General features: G+C 36.1%; 1 protein-coding gene across 2 annotated transcripts in view; it reads right to left on the reverse strand.

Annotated features, from left to right (window-relative positions):
• Positions 1–23,967, reverse strand: part of PLA2G4A (phospholipase A2 group IVA) — a 162,507-nt gene that overhangs the window by 28,837 nt on the left and 109,703 nt on the right. For both annotated transcript variants that reach the window (XM_049634056.1, XM_049634055.1), the window contains 6 exons: positions 22,572–22,794; positions 21,599–21,713; positions 15,208–15,345; positions 15,027–15,119; positions 11,502–11,573; positions 4,252–4,494 (listed from right to left, as the gene is read on the reverse strand). In XM_049634056.1, coding sequence (XP_049490013.1) covers positions 4,252–4,494; positions 11,502–11,573; positions 15,027–15,119; positions 15,208–15,345; positions 21,599–21,713; positions 22,572–22,794 — 884 coding nt within the window. The remainder of the gene's footprint in view (positions 1–4,251; positions 4,495–11,501; positions 11,574–15,026; positions 15,120–15,207; positions 15,346–21,598; positions 21,714–22,571; positions 22,795–23,967) is intronic.

The raw sequence follows: 23,967 nt of genomic DNA on the forward strand, positions 1-23,967 counted from the left end.
GGAAACAGGCTCCAGGCTCTGAGCCATCAGCCCAGAGCCCGACGCGGGGCTCGAACTCACGGACCGCGAGATCGTGACCTGGCTGAAGTCGGACGCTTAACCGACTGCGCCACCCAGGCGCCCCCTAACTGCTCTTTTTAATGAAGATGCTATTTAATCCTCACAGTAAGTCTCTAAGATAGATATCACTATTACTTCTATTTTATAAGTAAGCTATTATTTCTATTTTATAAGGAATAAACTGTGAGGATTGCTGCAACCTCACTGCCCTACGGTTCCGTCAGGATCAGGGCTGTCGGTTTTTAGTTTGGTTCCACTTTTCTACCATTGTTAACTGAGACTTATGCTCAGTAAGGGCCCAAGACTGTCCAGCTAATAAATGGCGCACCCAGGATTCAAATGGAAGCCAGTCTGCTTTTCAAGTCCTATACTTGAGGCACATTAAGTAAGCCAGTCTGCTTAAATTCATTAGAGTATCCCACTGCATTGTGAAAAGGGGGATGGAGCTGTTAGTTTTCCCAAATTTATTTGAATTTGAACCCGATTTATTGTATGATATCCACTAGAATGTCATAGAGAGTTTGATGAATACCACTACGGAGGAATATCCTCCCATAGTTTAAAGCCCACATGGTTTCTAAACCTGTAAGTGAGTTAATCAGGTTTTTTGATAGGTATGGAAACATGCTGGGTTCTATAATTACGTACCACCTCCTTAAAGCAGTTCAGCTGTATCTGCAGATACTGTATCTCCAGGTATCTGCAACGGTAATTTTATAAACACATCACACAGATTCAATTTATGATGTACCAAAATGTTTGGCTGTTTGTGTATTGAACTCTGGCCTGAATTAACTCATGCCTCGATTTTTTATTCCAGATGGTATGTGTCACAGTGAATAACATAAACACAAAAGTAAACAGGAAAGAAGTTATGTAATTAATGGGCAGCTTCTCCAAAATTAGGTTCTAAAGGTATACAATGATTCTGAAGTAAACAAATGAGAGGAATCCACCTTCTCTTATTTTCAGAAGATTGTCTGCAAGGTGAGGTAATAGGCACAAAAACTGCACTATTTTTTTTTCTCATTTTAGGTTAAGAGATTGTTTTAATTTTAAGATACTCAAATTTTAATCTGTAAAAACAAAATCATCATAGATAAACCAAAATGTAAGGTTTTCCTAAAATCTGTGGGTTTTTTTTTGCATAGGGGTGGGGTACAAAAATAAAAGAAAGAAATTTGGTGAATGTTTTAATTAAGATATGGTATTTTAAGGTGTATAATAAATAGAACTTTTAATGAAGACTTTATGAACCAAGCTGATTATAGTTGGTTCATTATGAAGACTTTATGAACCAAGATGATTATAGTAGATGATTATAGTTTATGATACATCTTTTAACTTTAAGCTCCACAGACATAGTTAGTCTAAAGCTTGGAAATAATCAGGAGATAAACAGTGTCTACCTTAGTAAGGAGCTGTCTGAAAAAGCACTAATCGATTTAGCAAATCCAGTCTAAACTGCAGTCATTTTTTAGCAACGTTAATCTGTGAATTATAGATTTGAACGAGCTCATCACTGACCCAACTGCCTTCTTGACTAAAATCAATAGGCCGTATACATTTTTTCAACTGGATAAATATAAAGTCAGTGAAATAGAGTTTTTATGAGATACAACACAAAGAAAAAAATTTAAAGTTCCTTCCAAAGATCATTAATTTAAAACAATTTGGTAAAACATTCCAAAACAGGCCAACAAAAGAATGGTTAGTGTAATACCATATTTTGAGACGATTTATTTTTCTGCTTCCTCATTTTACTTTATGAGAACCAACCATGAGACTTCCCTCAAAGAGCACCCAATAAAGAAAGGAGTCAGATAAGGTGATGTACAACTCTGTTCTCCAAGCACTATGGAGAGAAGTGAGGACTGTGTCCCACAGTTCCACCAGAATCAGGGTTGCTGGGTTTTAGTTTTACTCTACTTTTCTATTATTCTTAACTAGAGTATATAAATCCCTCCTATGAATCAAAACTTTAAGGAAAGGTCCAAAATGATTTTAATTTTTATGAGGGTGAGAATTACATTTGTCTTGTTGAGCACTGGGTCTCTAGAACCAAACACATTGCAAGTGCTCTGCAAATACTGTGTAAATGCATGAACAAAGGAAAGAAAGAAGATGAAAATGAAGAACAGTTTGAAAGAAGGTGAAAAATAACAAAAGCCGCGCATTTCCTAAGGTTACCAAATTTATCTACTAAAAATACAAGATGCCGTTAAATTTGAATTTCAAACAAACAACAAATAATTTTTTAGGACAAGTATGTCCCAAATGTTGTAGGGGCCATATTTACATATGTGTGTGTGTGTGTGTATTATATATGTAATATATACAATATATATATATATATCTTATATGTGTAATATATAATTTGAATTTCAAATTTAACTAGGCCTGCTGTATTTGATCTAGCAACCCTAATGCCTCTGAACCTACATAAAATATTGCAAAACTACCAGGAAGTTGTTAAAATGCAGTGTGAAGAATTCATGCTGTGCAAACCACAGAGCTATGCTGGGTAAATGCAATCAAAGTAATAACATAAAACAGATGTAATATAGTACACAGAAAGGAAACTTCCATTTTACATCAGCAAAACAATGACTAACAGAGACATGGAGTGTAGCAGAAAGGAAGAGCTTTTGAGCAATGCTGAGGTCTGTGACCCCATTCTAGCTCAGCTGATAAATTTTGGAAAATGGGAACGATTTTCTTTGATCTCCCTTTTCTATAGTGGAATATAACTAAAGATTCTTCCTAATTCTAAATGATCTTTGAGAATGGGGATTATAACGGCAGTAAGTATAATCATGTGCCACAAGACAAGTAATGTCACTGATAAATGGTCAAGTGTTTTTTTTTTAATTTTGGATGAATTTTCAAATGGGATATTGATTTTATCACAAATAGACTTTTATCATTGCTAATATATGAAAGGGTTTGGATTGCAGGTATATAATCATACCATACTTCACATCCTAGACTTGGATGCCATAAACATAATGCAAAGTATAGTGAGTTTCTACTCCTCTTGTTTAAACAAGGGCAACTTCTGCTTTTGCAATTTCCCTTAAGCTCAAGCAACAAATGGAAACAGCCCTATGAGAAACACCACCAAACCTAAAGTCATGCCCTAATTTTCACAAATATTTTATAGGCATGATGCTTAACCAAAGAGTAGAAGAAAGGTTTTTGGAAAAATTCCGCTTAAGTTTCTAAAGCTTCCTCTCGATGCCCTTAGGCAGAAATGAGTGGGAAATGACATTTGGGCAGTTAACAGAAAAAATGATGGTGTGATGTAGTAGAAAGATTTAAGATGACAGAATCACTATAAGAAAGATTATTATGAATTGATTATTCACCAAGGCAAATTTAACTTTTAATTTGAAACATGAAATGAACTGAAGAATAAAGGGAATTATTCTTTGGAATTTGGCCCAGTGAGTGGGTTCTGACCAGCTGGCCTTAAGAAAGCTACCTAACCTTTCTGAGAACTGGAGGGACACACTCAGTAGCCTGATGGTCACTGAGACTGGTGAACTCAACTCTATTTCACGCACTTGGGTTGCATGCATTACTGTGTGGCAGCAGATGGCCAACTAAGGACCCCATTTACCAGAATCCCTTCCAGCACTGGTTCTGCTGAGACCTGTCCTTTGCCAAGGAGAAAAACCCACATGAGATTCAAAGGAGGAAATGAGACAAAGGATACATTTCTGCCATTTCTACTGCCAAGCACAGTTGTGTGGGCGTTTATTGGGGGTGATTCCAAAGTGTTTTTGGAATCATTTCTAGAAGCTCAGTCTGGAGCTTGCTCTTCCAAGCCTTGGAGCAATTTTGTAAACACCTACTTCCCTACTTTAAACCCCTCTCAATTAAACAAGGGAGAGGGTTTCCTGTTTTCTGAGTGAACCTTGTCCACTACAGAGAGGATCTAAGATCCCTCCTCAATGTTTCAATGAAAATTTTCTATGCTGAAATAACTATGCCCTTTCCTGTCCAATGGATGTTCTTCTTCTAAAAAACAGTAATCTGAAGCCCTTCACACATTACATGGATGTAGCTGTAATTGAGTATATGTGAATAAATATTGAATATGATCAAAAGGCTTCTTCCCCCTAGAAAGGGATACAGATCTCCTGAATTAGGAGAAACAAACACATGGATTTTGTGTTGTGTGCTTACCTGCAACAGCTGTATCCAATTCATCTTCATCCAACGATTCCTGTGTGGTAAAGTCTTTCAGAGGAGATATTGGATAGGATGTATTGAGATTCAAGCCCAACATGAAGTTGTGTACCTTCCCAGCACGTCCTTCTCTGGTATTGAATAAAGTTGAATCACTCACCAAAGCCATTAACATACGATGGACCCAACTTGCTTGGTTATCATTTTGATATTCCCTTTTAGCATCGTCGTTTTCAGTGCCTAAGGAAAAATTAAAAAAAAAAAAAACATTGTGTAGATTCCCAAATCCATTGAAAAAATCTTTGGGCAACTGAACGTTAAAATTAACAGCAAAGCTAGGGGCGCTTGGGTGGCGCAGTCGATTAAGCATCTGACTCTTGATCTCAGCTCAGGTCATGATCTCACAGTGTGTGAGTTCGAGCCCCACATTGGGGCTCTTTCCTTCTCTCTGCCCCGCCCCAGCTTGTGTGCTTTCTCTCTCTCAAAATAAATAAATAAACTTAAAAAATAAAAAAAAAATTAAGAGCGAAGCTCTATGGCTTTTGATTTAACAAGTATTTATTTGTATAAATTAATGCAGTAAAATATTTCAGTTAATAATTTTTGTTCTTAAAATTTTCTTACTTTATCCTTTACCTATAGTCAGTCTAGAGGTTATGTTCTTAATGTGTTACTTGGTCTATGCTTAGGTTTTCAGGCAAACTGCTACTTTCCCCTTTCTGTCCTTCCCTAGTCCTTTTCTTCCTTTTCTCTTGGCTACACACACACACACACACACACACACACACACACACACACACAGAGGGAAATTCCACAGTAGATAGTCCTCTCCTCTTCATTACTTAAGTTGCGTTCTGTATCCTGTTTAGTAAACATCCAGAAATCATGCAAACCGAGAAGAGGCACCTGAAGGATTCAACACGCATATTTGCTGCTCAATAAACACTCTATAAATAGTCATTTCATCCTTGCTTGTAAAGTATGGAATTTAAAGCCATGTAATTTAAACATGTGCTTTAAAATGTCTTACAATTCAGCAACTTTCCAAAAGAGGCAGTCTTAAATGACATCTTCCTTCAAACCTACACACATATCACCGTTACTTGGGAAGCCATGTTTAGAACATTGGCTCCAGAATCAGATTGCCTGGATTTCAATCCTCTCTCCGCTGCTTAACTAGTTAACTCTTTTCAGCCTTCATTTCCTCATCAGTAAACCCCACAGGGCTGTTGTGAAGACTGAGATAGTGCATTTGTGTAAATCTCTTAGAAAAGTGCATGGCCCATATTAAATTCTTAACAAACATTAGTTAGTGGAAGAGATAGTTGTGGTGACAGCAGCAGCTGCATAATCATTATCATTGATATGATTCATTCACAATCCAAATCAAAGAAAACTGTGGTCGAGTATAACCCCACCTGCCTACATCCCTCTGTTCAGATTTCTGGGAACTCTCTTTATATGCAATATGTAAAACTGTATGTGTGTGTATTTGAGAAAAAAAGTCTATGTTCAAACTTCATAATTTCTAGTAAATGTTAATTAAACATACAGAAAACCATAATAAATACTGATTTTTATCCTCATAAAGATTTGCTTAACTAAGCTAAGTAAATGAATGGATATTTCTTTCAGGAACGAACTCAGATGACTACATACAAAAAACATATACATTTTCCTACTCTCACACTTCTCTAAAGCCAAATATGACAAAGAAAATCTTTCATGAGAACAAATTAGGCTTTAAAGTGAATGATTTAGTGGTGCCTGGGTGGTTCAGTCAGTTAGGCATCTGACTCATGATTCATGAATTTGAGCCTCACACTGGGCTCTGTGCTGACAGCATGGCGCCTGCTTGGGATTCTCTCTCCCCCCCGACCCCTCTCTCTACCCCTCCCCTGCTCATGCATGCGCTCTCTCTCTCTCCCTCAAAATAAGTAAATAATCATTAAAACAAATAAAATGAATGATTTAGAGGTGCCCAGGGGCCCAGTCAGTTGAGTGTCCCACTCTTGATTTTGACTCCTGTCATGATACCAGAGTCATGGGATTGAGCCCCATACTGGACTCTGCACTGAGAGTGGAGCCTGCTTAAAATTCCATCTCTCTCTCCCCCTTTGCTCCTCTCCCCCACTCGCATGCACTCTCTCTCAAAAATAAATAAATAAATAAATACATAAATAAATAAATAATAAAGTGAATGATTTATATCTTCAGTTACACAGGATATGAATAAGATAATCAGTAATTTGTAGCTTCCTCCTCCTCCTCCACCTCCCTCTCTTTTTCTCCTTCTTCCTCTTTCCTTCCTTCTCCTCCTCTTCCTTCTTTTGCACCATCATAATTACCATCATCATCATCATTATTATTGCTATTATTAAATAAACACTCGGCACTAGAAAATCTACTGTCCTTATGAGACATTTAGAAATGGCATCATTTGTGGGACAAACCCAGGGTTCAACATATAAATGATAATCTACTGCTTTTTTAGTTAGAATACTAAGCACATTTCTATTTGCATAGTCTTTTACAACTTAAAGTCCTTTGTATGCATTTGCAATTTGATAATTATAACAATTCTATGACAGCAAGTAAAATGATGCCAGTATAGATTTGAAGAAACCAAAGTTGAAAATCCCTGAAGACCTTGCTCAAAATCATAAGACGAAAAATGAAGAAGCCTCAAGACAATGAGAAGACAAGACACGGACTGGGGGAAAATATTTGCAGAAGACATCTAAGAAAGGACTGTTATCCAAAATGTACAAAGAACTCTTAAAATTCAAAATAAGAAAACAAACATCCCAATTTAAAAAATGGGTAACAGACACCTCACCAAAGAAGACACAGAAATGGCAAGTAAGCACATGAAAAGATGCTCCATATCATATGTCATCAGGGAAATACAAATTAAGCAACAATGAGATAACACTACACATCTATTAGAAATGTGCAAATTGTAAATACTGGCATTACTGAATGCTGGTGAGGATATGAAGCAACAGGAACACTTATACATGCTCATGGGAATGCAAATCACTACAGCCACTTGGGAGGTTTCTTTCTTTCTTTCTTTCTTTCTTTCTTTCTTTCTTTCTTTCTCTCTTTCTCTCTTTCTTTCTCTCTCTCTCTCTCTCTTTCTTTCTCTTTCTTTCTTTCTTTCTTTCTTTCTTTCTTTCTTTCTTAGTAGCCTTCACATCCAACACAGAGCCCAATGTGGGGCTCAAACTCACAACCCTGAGATCATGACTGGAGGTGAGATCAAGACTTGAGCCGAGATCACTGATTTTTGCACTGTTGGTGGGAATGCAAACTAGTGCAGCCACTCTGGAAAACAGTATGGAGATTCCTCAAAAAATTAAAAGTAGAACTACCCTATGACCCAGAAATTGCACTACTAGGTATTTATCCAAAGCATAAAATAATGCTGATTTGAAAGGGCACATGCATCCCAATGTTTATAGCAGCACTATCAACAATAGCCAAATAACAGAAAGAACCCAAATGTCCATTGACTGATGAATGGATAAAGAGGATGTGATATGTCTATACATATACATACACACACAATGGAATGTTACTCGGTGATCAAAAAGAACAAAATCTTGCCATTTGCAACAACCTGGGTGGAACTAGAATATATTATGCTCAGTGAAATAAGCCAGTCAGAGAAAGACAAATATCATATGATTTCACTCATATGTGGACTTTAAGAAACAAAACAGATGGGGCACCTGAGTGGCTCAGTCGGTTAAGCATCCGACTTTGGCTCAGGTCATGATCTCACGGTCCATGAGTTCGAGCCCCATGTCGGGCTCTGTACTGATAGTTCAGAGCTTGGAGCCTGTTTCAGATTCTGTGTCTCCCTCTTTCTCTCTCCTCTCCTGCTCATGCTCTCTCTCTTCTCAAAAATAAATAAATGTTAAAAAAATTTAAAAAAAAAGAAACAAAACAGATGAACATAGGGGAAGAGAAGGAAAAATAAGATAAAAACAGAGGGAGGCAAACCATAAGAGACTCTTTTTTTTGTCTTTTCAAAATTTTATTTAAATTCTAGTTAGTTAACATACAGTACAACACTGGTTTCAGAAATAGAATTCAGTGATTCATCATTTACATGCAACACCCACAATCCTAAATACCCATCATATCACCTGGCTAGTCCATCTCCCACCCAACTCCCTCCATCAACTCACAGTTTGTCCTCTATCATTAAGAGTTTCTCATGGTTTATTTCCCTCTCTCTTTCCAGCCACTCTCATATGTTCATCTGTTTTGTTTCTTAAGTCCACATATGAGTGAAATTCTCTCTCATTGACTTATTTTGCTTAGCATAATACATTCTAGCTCCATCCACATCATTGCGAATGGCAAGATTTCATTCTTTTTGATCGCTGAGTGATATTCTATTGTGTGTGTGCATATATACACAATAGAATATTGTGTAGAATATATAAGAGACTCTTAAGTTCAGAGAACAAACTGAGGGTTGCTGGAGGGGAGGTGGATGGCAGGATGGGCTAAATTAGAGATGAGCATTAAGGAAGGAGGGCACTTGTTGAGATGAGCACTGGGTGTTATATGTAAGTCATGAATCACTGGGCTCTACTCCTGAAACCAATACTACATTGTGTGTTAACTAACTCGAATTTAATTAAAAAAAAAAAAAAAAACCCAAAAAACAAAAAAAGGACCTGAGCTGAGATCAAGAGTCAGATGCCCAATCAACTGAGCTACCCAGGCACCCCTGGAAGTTTCTACAAAACTAAATTATATGCCCATCACATGATCTAGCAATCATGTTTCTTGGTTTTTACCCAAAGGAGTTGAAAACATATCTACACAAAATTTGAACATGAGCATTTGTAGCAGCTTTATTCATATTTGTCAAAAATTGGAAGAAAATAAGATGCCCTTCAATAGGTGAATGGATAAATAAACTGGTACATCCAGACAATGGAATGTTAGTGCTACAAACAAATCAAAACAAAACCAAAACAAACAAAAAAGAGCTCTCAAGCCATGAAAAGACATGGAGGAAATTAAAATGCATATTACTAAGTGAAAGAAGTCAATATGAAAAGGCTATACTCTGTATGATTCCAACAATATGACATTCTGGAAAAAGCAAAACTATGAAGATAGTAAAAATATGAGTGGTTGCCAGAGGTTGGGGTGGGGTGGGGGTAGAGGGATGAATAAACAACACAGAGGGATGTTTAAGGCAGTGAAAGTACTCTGCATCAAACTATAATGGTAGATACATGTCATTATACGTTTGTGAAAACCTACAGAATATACGATACCAAGAGTAAATCCTTAAGTTTGGACTTGGGGTGATAATGATGTGTCAATGTAGGTTCATGGATTATAACAAATGTACCACTCTGATATAGGATGTTGATAGTGGGGGAGGCTCTGTGTGTGTGTGGGTTCAGGAAGTATATGGGAACTCTCTGTTCTTTTCGCTCAATTTTGTTGTCAATCTAAAACTACTATAAAAACATTTTATTTAAAAGGAAGAAAATGAATATTAAGAGCTAATACTAGAAATCCCCAAATAATCCTCAACAGCCTTCACCAAACTAGGCTGGTACTAAAACCAAAGCAGCCATGTTCAAAGGGTCTTTGAACTTCTCAGCCCTAGGGTAACCAGAGGTGATCAAATGCACTGACCATCTATAGTAATTTACTTAATAATTAACAAGCCATTATTATGTCTATCTGATAGTCCTTATGTCAATATCAGTTCTAGAAATGTTAGACATATGCTGTCTATTCCCTTTGTACTGGCTAGCTCCCTTCATTAAAAGGAAATTCAAAATAATAACAATAATAATAATAATAATAATAATAATAAAAAGACCTGAAGACCTGAACAACTAAAAAAATTAAAATTAAAACTATGAAGGAGAGGGAATTAGGACTGAGTTCTTTCCAGCGCAGGGTTCCTGCCTAAGGACCTGGCTACTATATGTAATGAGGCAAATCACTGACTGCATGAAGCAGCCGGACAGTGGGCAAATTGGGACTGAAGTGCAAACCGAGCAGTGGTCAAACCTAGTGCCTGGTGGAAAGTTCTGTCTGCCCAGGGAAAGGTTATTTTTTTAAAAACGTTACAAGAAACTACATGCTAGCCAAGCTGTGGGCTTGTGTAGCTGCTGAATTTTGCAGAGAAGGTACCTTTCTCCTAGGTTATACAAACTCATCTGATGAGTAAGTCACAGCTCAGGCGTGAAAATGTTGATTTGCAGCAAGGATTAAACGGGCTCTTCCAACATCTACACCACGGCTGGAGGAATTCTTGAACTTTAGAGCAAGAAAGCACTTAATATCTCCTAAAATCTAGGTGATCATATTCAAACTGTTGTAGGATGTTTACCCAGTTGTTATAAAATGTAAAAATCACTCCATTTACCACATAACATTGGCAACAAATATCCCTGATCCTCACCTTGTCCCTGCCCCGACTTCATCATTGATGTCCTGATCCACACCAAGCTCAAAGCTGCCTTGTCGAAGTGTGAAAGAACTCATTTGCACTCAGAAATAACATATACAATAAAAAGTTCTTGATAATTCTCCCCCACTTTATCACCGATCTCTTCCTAAAAGATAGATTGCTGACAATGGGGTAAGGCTCAGGGAGTGTGAAGAAGTTTTCACATGATACTTTATCAATAATAAAAATTTTCAAGGTAAAATTTTAACTTTTAAAGCCATGTAAGAATGTTCCCATAAGAGGGCGCCTGGGTCGTTCAGCTGGTTAAGTGTCCAACTCCTGATCTGGGCTCAGGTTTGGGATCTCACGGTTTGTGGGATTATACCCCATGCTGGGCTCTGTGCTGACAGTGCCTGCTTGGGATTCTCTCTCTCTCTCTCTCTCTCCCTCTCTCTGCCTCTCTCCTGCTTGTGTGCACTCTCTCTCTCTCTCAAAATAAATAAATAAACTTAGAAAATGTTCCTATATCACAATTTTCATGCCAAGAAGCCTGGTGCTCTAATCAGACCTAGAATTCGTTACTTCTACCGTCTTAGTTTATTCTCCATTTGTCCCATGGATAACATTTTGAGCTATTAAAAAGAAAAGAATAAGGGATATTTCTGTTGTACATTTTATTACACATACAACATTGACTTTCTCTGTGAACTGAACGCTGCAATTCGATAGCACTCAGTGAGACAATCAGACACAACATTCATATTCTCTTCTAATGGACCTCTGCCAGAGCAAATTCCCTTACCTTTGGGTTCTTGTGATTCATCATCGCTATCCGAGCTGTCATTGCTCACAATATGCTCTGCTGTAATATTTTCTGTGGAAAGAAAACAAAACAGTTGGACTATCTCAGGTGTCAAGGCTCACAATTAAACTTATCATAAGGAAGTAATCTGAGGAAAACCACCAAGTGAGATCTACTAGGTTTATTAGTGGAAATTTAGATCAATTTAGTACCTAATTCAATAGTTTCAAATTTCCCATTGGAAAACAAATTTCCTGGGACGGGAAAAATTAGTCTAAAACTACTCCTTCATGATTTAAAGGAAAGGATCTTTATTTCTCTTAATTCTGACAGAAAGAATAACTTGGTCACAGGAGGCTCCTGTTATAGCAAAACAATATAATTTTCTTTAATTAAATATGTTTAAGGCTGTTTCTGAGGGAAAATTCAGGGCAAAGCCAAAATCTATAGGAAGACTACAGAACAGTTCCTTCAAAATGAATGAAAGCTACTAATATAAGGTATCTTTTGATTTTCAATAATACAGAAAATTGTTTATTGAAATGTGCCTTTTGGTGTCAAAAAATTTGTGCTTTCTCAGAACATATTAAGAGGGCAGTTATGAAAATTAAAACTTAGAAACCATATACCCTTAAAACAAAGACAGGAGTAAAATCTGGCATAATAACTAGTCATGGTTTTTTTAGAACACACAGACCATCCTTATTATCATTTGTAGAAGAATCAAACTTTCTTCGGACACTTACATGAAACCACTTTCTATATAACAGTGACTTTTTTTTTTCCTTCTATGAGTCAATAGACTTTTTTTTATTTAAAAAAAACCCTGATTCTAAATTTTTAATTTTCCATTCTAGAATCATTTAGGGGCTTTAAACTTGGAGAAATATAGGTATAACATATAGTTTCCCCATATTACTCTGTGTATGTTTATTATATCTGCATAAATGTCACATACCTGAATGAGAGTATATAATGGAAGGGTTTTAAATGCTTGAGGTAGTAGGTTAACTTTTTAGATTTATTTAATTTTACTGGTATGATTGCACATATGAAATTCAATAAAAGACAGTGTTCACAGACTAATATTATTCATTTAATTTCATGAGTATTACAGAAAGTAGTTTTGTTGTACAGAAGAGGGTGAGGTGTTAGCAAATGACCCACTGTGGGTGTCATATACATTAGGTATGTTTTTGGTCCTATATATATTTTGGCAGAACAAAATTTTCTTTCTTTTTTTTTTTTAAGCATTTTTTTTTTGGTCAACTTGATACTCTCCTTTAAGAAAATGGTTCACCAAAATATCATTCAATTTTACAAAGATATTTTCAAGAGATGAACAGCTTAATATTTGAACGTATCTATTGTTCTATTGTCCATCACTATGGTATGATATGTAGCTCCATCTGTTCAAAAGCATAGATGGCTCACATTCAAAATTCCTTGAGAAAATGTGAAGAATTTCATTTTGAGTTATCGGATTATAGTCCAATTTTCCGTAATGTCATTCTTCAGAGGGGAAAAAGCAAAAACAGAAACAACCTCTGAACACCCCTTTAAGAGGTAAACTTTAATCAGCCAGTGGATGAAAAGAATCAGCAGGAGTCTTCAGATTCCCCTCAGTCACCTCTCTGGTCTCATTTCTGGAAAGCCTTACCTAATCTGAGGTAACACGCATCCTGGGTCACAAGCACATAATACCCCTCACAGTCTGACACAGAGGACAAGTAAATAGGCCGCCAAACCACTGGCCTCAAAGGAAACATCCAACAGCAAAGAATATTCTGAAGACTGTTTAATATAAACATTCTCCTTTTCCTTGGCCTTCAGCCATTGTCTCACCCACCTTCGGATCTGTTATTTCAGTCCTATTCTCTTCCTGCCATCGGAGGAAAAAATAACAAGCTCTAGAGGTATCTGGATCATTCAACAGAGAAGGAGCTCAGAGAAGCAAGCATTATAACATGGGCTCCTTCTGTTTCTTTCCTCTTTTATTCTGAAATCTTCACATAATTTTGAGAAGAGTTAGTGATTTCTGCAAAATTAGGTGGCTATTTATCCATCTGCACTGTGATGTTCATTTTAAAAAGTCAAGTCAGAACATTTCAGCATGATACACTCGGCTTTATAGTTACTCTTAAGAGAACGTGGCTCTGTAAGTTAAGGTCGGAGCAGGCTCAAAACTTCCACCAACCCTGACTGCTTGTTAAGTGAGTGCTGCCCAGAGGACAGAAGGAAAAGTGCTTTCTTTATTGTTTTTATTTTTATTTTAAAATCTTTCATTCTAGTGCAATCATTAAGATCACTTCTCTATTACTTATCAAGAGCTACTCAAAAATACAAATGATACTATTTAATAAAAAAATTAAGGACCATGGAGAACTGCTGTGAACATAATACACATATCAAATAGCTAAACTCAATTTTGCAGGATGAATAACACTACTTATAAGCCAATTTGTAGTGCATTAATTAATGTTACAATTGTGTTCTTTTTTCTTTTTTGCATATAAAACTTAATTGAATCAACTGTCACTGCCTGGAAAAGCTAAGGGCAGCTTGTAAAAAAAATCTTACATTAAGCTTTTTACGTCCAAGTATTCTTCAAATGAATTGATTGTTGAAAAAGCCATTTATGCTATTCTGTTAACTCTATCCTTACATAGATTGTGATATTTCATGGGCAGAGAAGAGACAGTAGGTAGTTAGTGTGCGGATAATCTACAGGACCCTCTTCCCCAGTCCCTGCTGGGCTGACTCCCAATTCAGATTTAGCATTCACTGTTCCTTCCCACAGCCAATCAAAGTAGCCATAAGGAAACAGGGTCGGCACTTGGGAGACACTGAAGGTATGTTTCATTTTGTTTGCTTTGAGTCAAATTTACTCATCAAACAAAACATAAAAGTTCCTGTCGTTAATCTTATAACGAATGAAAACCACTGGTCCTCAAATGAGTTGGTCTACTTTTTCAAGTTTTGTAAATATTATATTTTAACTTATTATGGGACAGGAAGTTAGATTTAAAGAAAACCATTAGTGTTCATTTACTAGATGTGATTTGAAATAATTTTTTCCTCCTTCTTGATGTGACTTAGCTATAGGAAGCTAACAGAATTCTAGTGGGTTAGTATTTTAGAGGTAAGTAAACCCGCAAGTGTGAATTTAGGTGTCATATTGTGTTTAACTGCTGATGAGTCTAATGTTGTAAAAACTAACTGTATTTGATAAAAGGAAACAAATAGTATGTTTAGATATTTAATGACTAAGAGGAATAGAGATGCCTAGTTGAAAATTATTCTTAGGAATTGATAGTTTTTATGAAATTCACAACCTCAGTGTCAGGATAATATTTAGGAAGTAATATACATATGATTTCCGGGAAATATTTAGGTTGATTTAACCAAGCTATTGGTAACTTCAGAATAACTACAGTCTTTATGATGATTTAATTGTCTATACATGCATGTTAAAATTTGCCAGTTTAGCATAATATGGTCAACAGAAACATGTTTTTACAATACCTAGTTCTTCCTCCATTGTGGAACCTTTATTTTGTGAGCCAGAAACTCCCAAGACTCTGTTGAACAATATAGAAAACGCACTGCCCCAGACACCTAAAATAAAGCAAAAATGAAGAATAACTTAGAATTCACCAAGATTTAAAACAGTCAGGCAGACAAAGAGTAGATTTTGATCACTTACCCATTAAGAAATGCAAGGGGTTTTCTTCATATTTCTTCACAACTGTTCCCATAAAAAATTTGCTTCCAAATAAGTCAGGAGCCATAAAAGTACCATATTTAGCCATGCCAATCTCATATGGACTAAATTCAACCCAATCTGAAAGCATTTTTAAAAGGCACAGTCCATTAGTAGGAAAATACTACAGAAATGCACACCGTTAAAGATCACTTCCAACAATGCCTTGATTATTTTCATTTATTTAAAATATTTTTTAAAACTTAACCAAATGCCTATTATGTATATGCCATTGTAGAGAAGTCAGTGGAAAAAACTTACTGAAATGAGAACAAAAAAAAAAATGCCTTCAAATTTGTACAAGCTGAATATCTTTTGCATTAAAAGCTCAGACATCTTTAATAAAATCCATCTTAATTCTAAAGAATGGAAAACAGAAAACTGCTAACTCAGATGTAAAATCCATGAAGCTGATAGAAGAAATTAAACTCTGATAATGCAAGTAGATTATGAAAGTGGAAGAAATTGTTTTCTAATATTTTCCTTTTCTTTATCTTTCCTTAATTTTGCCTATTAACCATTGTTCTAACTCACAAGATTATAACACAAAGTTTTTATGCTGAGTGTCTTAAGAAATACATGGTAATAGGGTCAATAAAGTTTAATTTCTAGGAGTAGAGGCTATGGAGCCAGAGTCCCAGGTTCGAATCCCATTTTTCTTCTTACTAACTGTGCAACCTTGGGTAGATTACTTGTGTTCTTGGTGCCTTACTTCCCTAATCTATAGGATGTGAATAAAATCAGGAGACTGTAGAATTGTGAAAATCTAATGAGTTAAGAAATGTAGGGGCGCCTGGGTGGCTCAGTCTGTTAAGCATCCGACTTCGGCTCTGGTCATGATCTCATGGTTCGTGAGTTCGAGCCCCACATCAAGCTCAGTGCAGACAGCTCAGAGCCTGGAGCCTGCTTCGGATTCTGTGTCTCCCTCTCTCTCTGTCCTCCCCTGCTCACACTCTGTCTCTCTCTCAAAAATAAATAAACATTAAAAAATGTTTTAAAAATGTAGAGAACTCAGAAGAAGGAATAGCACATCTTAATCACTCCATAAATGGTAGCCACTACTATATTTCATGTATTTCCATGGCTATCACTATGTTTAATTATGCATCCAAAAAGAATTCCCATTTCTGACACCCATTTCCTACACTTGCTTCTCTCTCAGTCTTCCTTTTCTTGGTAAATGGCACTACTTTTCATATATTCATACCACTATATATACTTTATCCTTGACAATTCTTTCCCCTTTATATCTTACATACAAAAACTCAAGTTCTGTAGACTCTCTTATCAGATAAGGTTAGAAACTGGCTGCTTATCCATTTGTCCATCATGGATCACCATCCATTTGTACCCTACTGGTACAAGCTATCATACCCTCCTCCCTGGATCTCCCCAGTAGTCTTCTAAAACATCCCTTCTCTGCTATCTTTTTGATATCTGTTGCCAGAACAAAAATTTAAAAATAGAAATCACAGCACACTAATGCCAGCTGAAAGCTTCCCAATGGCTTTCCATTACACTGAACACAAAAATGCGGTCAACAAGGCTTCTTAATGGTCTGGCTAGTGCCTCTTGACCTCATGTCCTAACCAATCTCCCATTATGTTGGTCTTACTCTTTCCACTTGAGCCACACAAATCTTCTTAATGTTCCTCAGGAGAAAGCTCACTGACACTGCAGTGCCTTAATGCTTGCTATTACCTTATGCAATTACAAGGCTTGCTCCTTCTTATCCCTTAGTTCAAGGTCAATTTTCATTGGCCATCCTCTATGAAGTTCCACCATTATCTACCCTTGCCTAACCCATAACCCTCTGCCCTCCTTTATCCACTCCCCTTTCTGAAACTATTAAAAATCTATTCAAACAAACCAAAATCCAGATAACTTAAAACTCCACAAAGTTTTTTGCTATTCATTTGGTGGTAAAATCTGACCTGAATTCATTCAGCAGAAAAAAACAGTCCTGAATGATGTATGGCTTATTTTTTTTTTTATCTCACTAAATATGCATATTGACACATTCTATTACAGAAATCACTCTATTTGATTATAAGATCCCCAGGGGTTATTATGTACCATACACAGCAAGTTTTTTTTTTTTAAACTTTAAAATCTAAAATGTTCTGAATTCCAAAACATCTATCTCTAGTTTTAGAAAAGGGATTGCGGGTGTATATTTATTGTTTACTCAGTGGTAGATCATAACATTCTACTTCTGTGAAGTAAGTTATGAAATCACAGTTGTGATGAGAACACATAATTCATTTCAAATCAAAGCCAAGTGGCACATATACCTTTCTTCATAAAGTGATGTGCTTTATAATGATTTACATGGAGTTAGTGAGATATGACTAGCAATGAATCAGAGGCTGCTAGGAAAATTTCTGTATCACTAAAAGTAATTACCTATCTCTGAATCTCATCCCCTTATCTTGGGTACTGAAACACAATAACTTCTCGAGTAATCTCATCTTTATTAATGCTGTGGTTTGTGTACACGTAATTAAAGCATTCTCAAGGTAAGATTGCTCTTTATTCCTTAGTCAAGAACTCACCATGGTAGTGCGTGACTATTATTCTTTTGCTGTTAACTCGTATGTTTCAAACTTGAACTTCTCTCCCACACCTCCATCTACTCCTTTCCAACTTCCTGTTGTGGATTTACACTTACATACACTGTCGTCGCATCCCACTATGCTTGCCTGGAAAGGAATTCATCACCTTTCCTCCCAGTCTAGCCTACCTCTTTTGGTAAACAACACTATTACAGCCCCCAAAAAGAAATTTTTCAAAAATTGAAACCACTCTTTTACTCACTCACATCAAACCAATCCATGACCACCTTTCACTGATAACCTTTGGGCTTTTCACCTCCGTCTTCTGCTCTTCTTATCAGTATCTCCCTAGTTCCAGGACTTTATTACAAACGCACAGTGATAGCACTGCTTCCGGTTTCTTTCCTGGTTAATCTACCCATATGAATCAACAAAATACTTTTTTCAAAAACACTAAATAATTTCACTGTCCTACCCCTAAACTCTAAATGTTTCCCACTATCTTCATAACTGAAGAAAAATATTTCTGTCTGGAATTCAAGTCTTTCTGTAACTTGGCACTAATAATTTTCCCAAATGTATCACCCTTCACCGGCTCGTACTAAGTCTGGTTTCTTTTTACTGCTCTTGAAAACATATTTTTGACCCTCTTTCCGAGCATTTTCTCATCCTGTTTCACACAAAGAGGACTATTCACCTCCACTTGATAGATCTTTCCATGTTCAAATGGAATCGGAGCTCCATCACCTCATAAAGCTGTCCGTATGACTGTAATAAATCTGTACGATATCTTACACTTAGATCAGTTCTACACACTTTGATAGACCATAATATTCGTGCTCACTTCAGCAGCACATATACTAAAAAAACAGATCATAATATTCTATGTGTACGGCTCTTTCATTTTTCATGTTTTGTTTTTGTCTTGCTAATGGGATTGTAACTTTCTGGAGGAAAAATGCCATATTTTTACTCTGACGGTATCTCAAAGAATTTAACATGATGTTGGTAAGTTGTACTCAATAAATGCAATTTACTGACCAATGGAAATGAAAACAAAATCAGTGTAGTTAAGTGAAGGAGTCAAAAATATTTAACAGTTTAAACAATGAATGTTTGTTTGTTTAAAATCTTCAAAAGAGGAAAATGTTTAAAACTATTCTAAAGGGAAGAAAAACATTCTCTAATATTGTTGAAATAAAGGTGATCAAACTTCTGTAAGCTAAGATAATTTGGCTCCTTGGCTTTTAAAAATATTATTCAGATAATATTTCAACTTTTTCCCTTGAATATTCACTTTTAATCTAAGCAAACTTTAAAAGAATAAAGTAGAGACATGTCTCCTTTTTTTCCTTCAATAACCCAAGCTACTTGAACCTTCATAACATACACTTTTGAGTGTCTTATCGGGTATAAGATCCACATAACTAATGCTTGATGGCTTTGTCCAACTCTGTTAGAAGAAACAGCTTTGAATCTCCTTATCATAGAAGCTTAACAATGAAGGTTAATGGTGTATCTCTCATCCTGGTACCAGTATCACAGTTAGGCAGATGGCCCAAATAAGACACATCCAGGTCAAAAGATGACCAACTGAACATAAAACGGCCTTTCCCAATTCTAAATGAATCCAAAATATTCACTTGCTGAAATATTACTTGTTCTTTAATTATCTCGATGAGATTTTCTATTGAGAATTGCTACTGCTTCAAAGTTAAGAATGAAAAAAGGTAACTGTCAAAATGTCATCACAATTTTAACAATAGTAATAGCACTATTATATTTTAGGTCTCTTTTACGATATTCTGTCTTCTGCCTGTCTCATGTGATTGTCTTAACAGCTGTGTAATATAAACCTGATATTTATTAATATCATTTTTTTAATAATGAGGAAAATAAGAATCAGATTAAATGACCCACCTAATGTATTTCAGCTCAGAAATAAGACAAGGCTTCCAAATTAGTCTAGTGCTTATTTGACCATAGCATAATGCTGTGGGGTAAAATGGCTTATTTGGCTATGCACAGATTTGACTAGCTTACTAGGAGGATTTATCAACCTATCTCCAATTATTCCAGGACCTCAAAAAACAACAGCTGTAGGAAAGCAAAAACAAAACAAAAGCAATTTCATCATGGCACTTACTTTTCTTACATGAATAAATTTCACCTCTCCCTCTGAACTACATTACATTCAAGATCTTGCTCCCAATTGCTGCTGACAAGCCATGGTTATCCCAGACTCCTACCGCGTGCCTTACCTCCCATTCGAAAATTAAATTTGCCTCTCATATACAAATCCTATTTATCATTAAGATCCAAGACCTCTGATTTCTCATACAGCTTTCACAGAGCACTACATTTTTAAGACTTACTTAAACTTAATTTGGGCCTGCCACTGCTTTTATGTACTTTGCATACTTTATATCATTTATTTAGTGAAAACACTATGAGAGTCTCATCCTCATTTAACAGATGTGGAAACTGAGACTAAAAAAGGCATGTAACTTGGTCAAGGGAACAATGCACAGTAACTTCTTTCTTGTATCTTAACTTGTTTAACAATTATCGCAGATTTCCCAAACAGATTATAAGGTCTTATAGAACAGGGGCAATATACTGTGGGGGCGGGGGAGGGGAGTTCATGCTTAGCACCTGTCATACTACGTCTACACAGTCAGTAACCAGAGAAGCCATTATTTTAATAAAAAGAACAAGGGCTTTTTGCGAACAAACCTCAGCTCTGCTGCTTACTTTCTACGCGGCAATGTGCAAATCATTTAATTTTTCTGAGGTTTTGTTTTTGCTTCTAAGAAGCAGAGCTAAAAATACCTCACTTCCCGAGTTATAGTAAAAATTGAATAAGATAATAAATATAGTAAGTGATTTCTGAATCATAAGCATGACGAATGTTTTAGTCAATTAACTGATAAAGATTAGAATGAGTGAATTCCAGGTGCACTGCTTTCTATAAACAATTCAAAATTCTTGCCTGGGAATAGTCAGTTGAAAAGAGTGAGACCTTGTAAAATTTGCAAAAGGATTCTGGCTACAAATCTGTTAATTACCTTCCATTCACAATGACTTTTTTAAGCTCATGGAGTGACTGATTTCACTGAGGTACTTTTCCTAAAATTACAATGAACCCTACCATCTACAGTCAGAAATGCTACCACATTGCAGATTAGGACCAGCAAAGGCCCCCACAAGTATGATGTCACATACTTTTAGAGCACCCAACAAGAAGCAAAGCCACAGAGAAAACAAATATTTACATGTGAGATTTAACAATATGAGGTATTTTGTTCGCCAGCTGCCAGAAGCATAGACTAGTACTTTTTGAATGCTGAATTATAAAGACGAAAATGGTGCTTTGAATGATAAACATATATCATGTTACCCAATTTAATGAAAATATAAGCAGTAAGCAAAAGCATATGCATTGCCTAAAAGCATGCTATTTTGTTAAAAGTCCTTGAGGAATGAGTAACTAAAATTGAGGTGATTATATTCATGACTTTTTAATAATTTCTTTTTTATTTTACTAATTTAAATGAAGGTATATTAGTAACTGGAATGTATATTAGTTTCATGGAATAGTCTGTCCAACCAGAAAATCATCTAGCTTAACATTGTCTTGTATCTTCCAATGTTTTTATGTTACCGAAAATACATTAAAATAGACAACTAAAATTGCTTAGGATCTTCCTCTAATAAAAATCATTAGAAACCGCAGTTCAAAGGTTCCTGGAAATGCTTTGAAAGAGGAAATCACATACCTGCAAACATTAGCTCTGAAACATCAGGTTTGACATGGAGACAGGTGAAAAGGGGTAAAGGGCATTGTGCAGAATTGACTTTTTCCTTCAAACTACTCAAGGTAGTGTTCATTCTCTGTCCACAGAAGAAATAAAGAAATGGTTTTCAATATAGAAACATATACAGAGAGAAAACTATTTAAAATAGTACTTCCAATCAAGACACTTGAAACTTTTCTAATAAAAATCAGTCTTCCTTCTTCTAGAAATCTCTGGGTCCTAATAAACGACAACAAGTAAGCTCTATGGAGGTAATTATTATCTTCATTCTAAGAACAACCGTAACTCTTTTAAAGATTATGGCTACATTTGAACTGAAGAAGAACTTGGCAGCTACGAAGCCCAGAAAGCAGTTGGACCCCAGATTCCCTGGCACAGACTCTGTCTCCCACACTTTATCTTCAGATGAAATGTCACACTGTAGTCATGTGTCAAATAGTCTTGCTCCCTGTGACTTATTCCCTTTTCTGGCTTTCTTTAGGGAAACTCCATTTTTCCTCTACCACTAAAATACTACTTGTATTCATCCCTTTATTTAAAAAGACTGCCATTGGGGTGTGGAGGAGTGGACAGTAAGAGGTCAAAATGTGTATTGAAGAATACAAAAGTACTTCTCTATACATCAAAACTGATACACAGAAAGAATTAGTAAGCACTAGTTGGAAATGTAGAAGTGTTATGTCTGGCAGGACAATGTGTACTCAGGACACATTGTTGATAGAATCAGTTGAGTCAAGTGACTTTTATAAAATGTTATATGGAAATGATGAATCACTGCGTTCTACTCCTGAAACCAGTACTACACTGTATGTTAACTAACTTGAATTTAAATAAATTAAAAGAAAAACCAAATGTATCATTTTGTTTTATTAAAACATTATGATACACATGGCCGATTTGTATTAAAAGGATTGCAGTTTGAGCCATAGCTTACATTGTGAATTAGTGTTTCTCCAATTAACATCCCAAAGATGTCAGTAAAGGTGACAGGTTGCCCAGAGCTTTTCTTCTTCCATAGAGACTCAATGTATCTCTTAACTTTCTGTGGTGTGAGAAGTAAAAGGGGGTTGTGGCTAACATTTTTCATTAGCTCTTCATTAATCTCCTCTGGCCCTTTCTCTGGAAAATCAGGGTGAGAATATAAGGTTGACATGTACCTGTAAAGAAGACAAAAGATGATTAGTAAAGAGAAAGGACGTCACATAGTAGTCTCCAAAGAAGGCAGGTGCTCTCTGTCATAAGAAAAATAAAGAATGTTAGAAATGGTTGGTTAACTTAATTATCTGATTAAAGATATTAATCCATTTAAGGAAAGAATGTATCAATCAGAAAGGAGCTGGTCCACAACAAAGGCAAAGTAAAAGAGAGGTCTCAAAGGAAATAGTGGACTTCCCAAGCCCAGTCCAGAGGAGAGGATGTCCTAGTGGGCTTACTGGCTGTCCACCGTCTAGCCTCTGGGAATGGGTAATTCCTATTAGACTATCAGAGACTGATGAACACAACACATTTAAGTCATGTAAATAAACTTACTTGTCTGGATATAATACCAGTCAAGTAATCTGGTAATTTGACTTTCCATAATGATTAACTATAGGTAGGAAATGTGCTGTCTAAACTATTGTGAATGCCTAGTTCTCCTAACAAATGTATTTTTGTTTTTATTTTGCCCATTGCCAGCTGGGTAGAATCCCGAGTCTTGAACTGAGAAAACAAAATAATGAAAGAAATATATACTCCACCCCTTCATCCAACCAAAGAGAAAACAGGGCATAGTTTAATCTCCTGTTTCCTTGACATTCAAATAGAAATGCCTACTATAATGGTTTATCTTTCCTTCAGGGAGGGGAGAAACCTGACCCTTACTGGGTCCCTGCCCTTCCTGAAGCCTGGGCTGGTTAACTGTACATAAGCTATTGCCTTGAAGACCTGAAATGCTTTCAATTCTTCTATTTTAAAGATGAGGAAAGAGAGGATTGATGAATTTAAATAAATGTTCACAGTTCCCCAATTAATAACAGAATGAGAATTTAAAATGTGTCTTCTCCCCTGATAGGCTTATTAAATCTCTTAAACAAGATTTCAGTTCTTAGAGACCAAACTACTTCCATTTCACATGAAATTAGAATTTCTTATTGGATTCAGAGTTCTTTGGAGACAAGTTGAGAATAATTATAAGTTAACAAATGGAGAGTGATGAGAGACCTTTTAACGTTTATTCATTTTTTGAGAGACAGAGACACAGCGTGAGTTGGGGAGGGGCGGAGAGAGAGGGAGACACAGAATCCGAAGCAGGCTCCAGGCTATGAACCGACAGCACAGAGCCTGATGCG

This window comes from Panthera uncia, chromosome F1, assembly GCF_023721935.1.
Source record: "Panthera uncia isolate 11264 chromosome F1, Puncia_PCG_1.0, whole genome shotgun sequence".
Taxonomy (NCBI): Eukaryota; Metazoa; Chordata; class Mammalia; order Carnivora; family Felidae; genus Panthera; species Panthera uncia.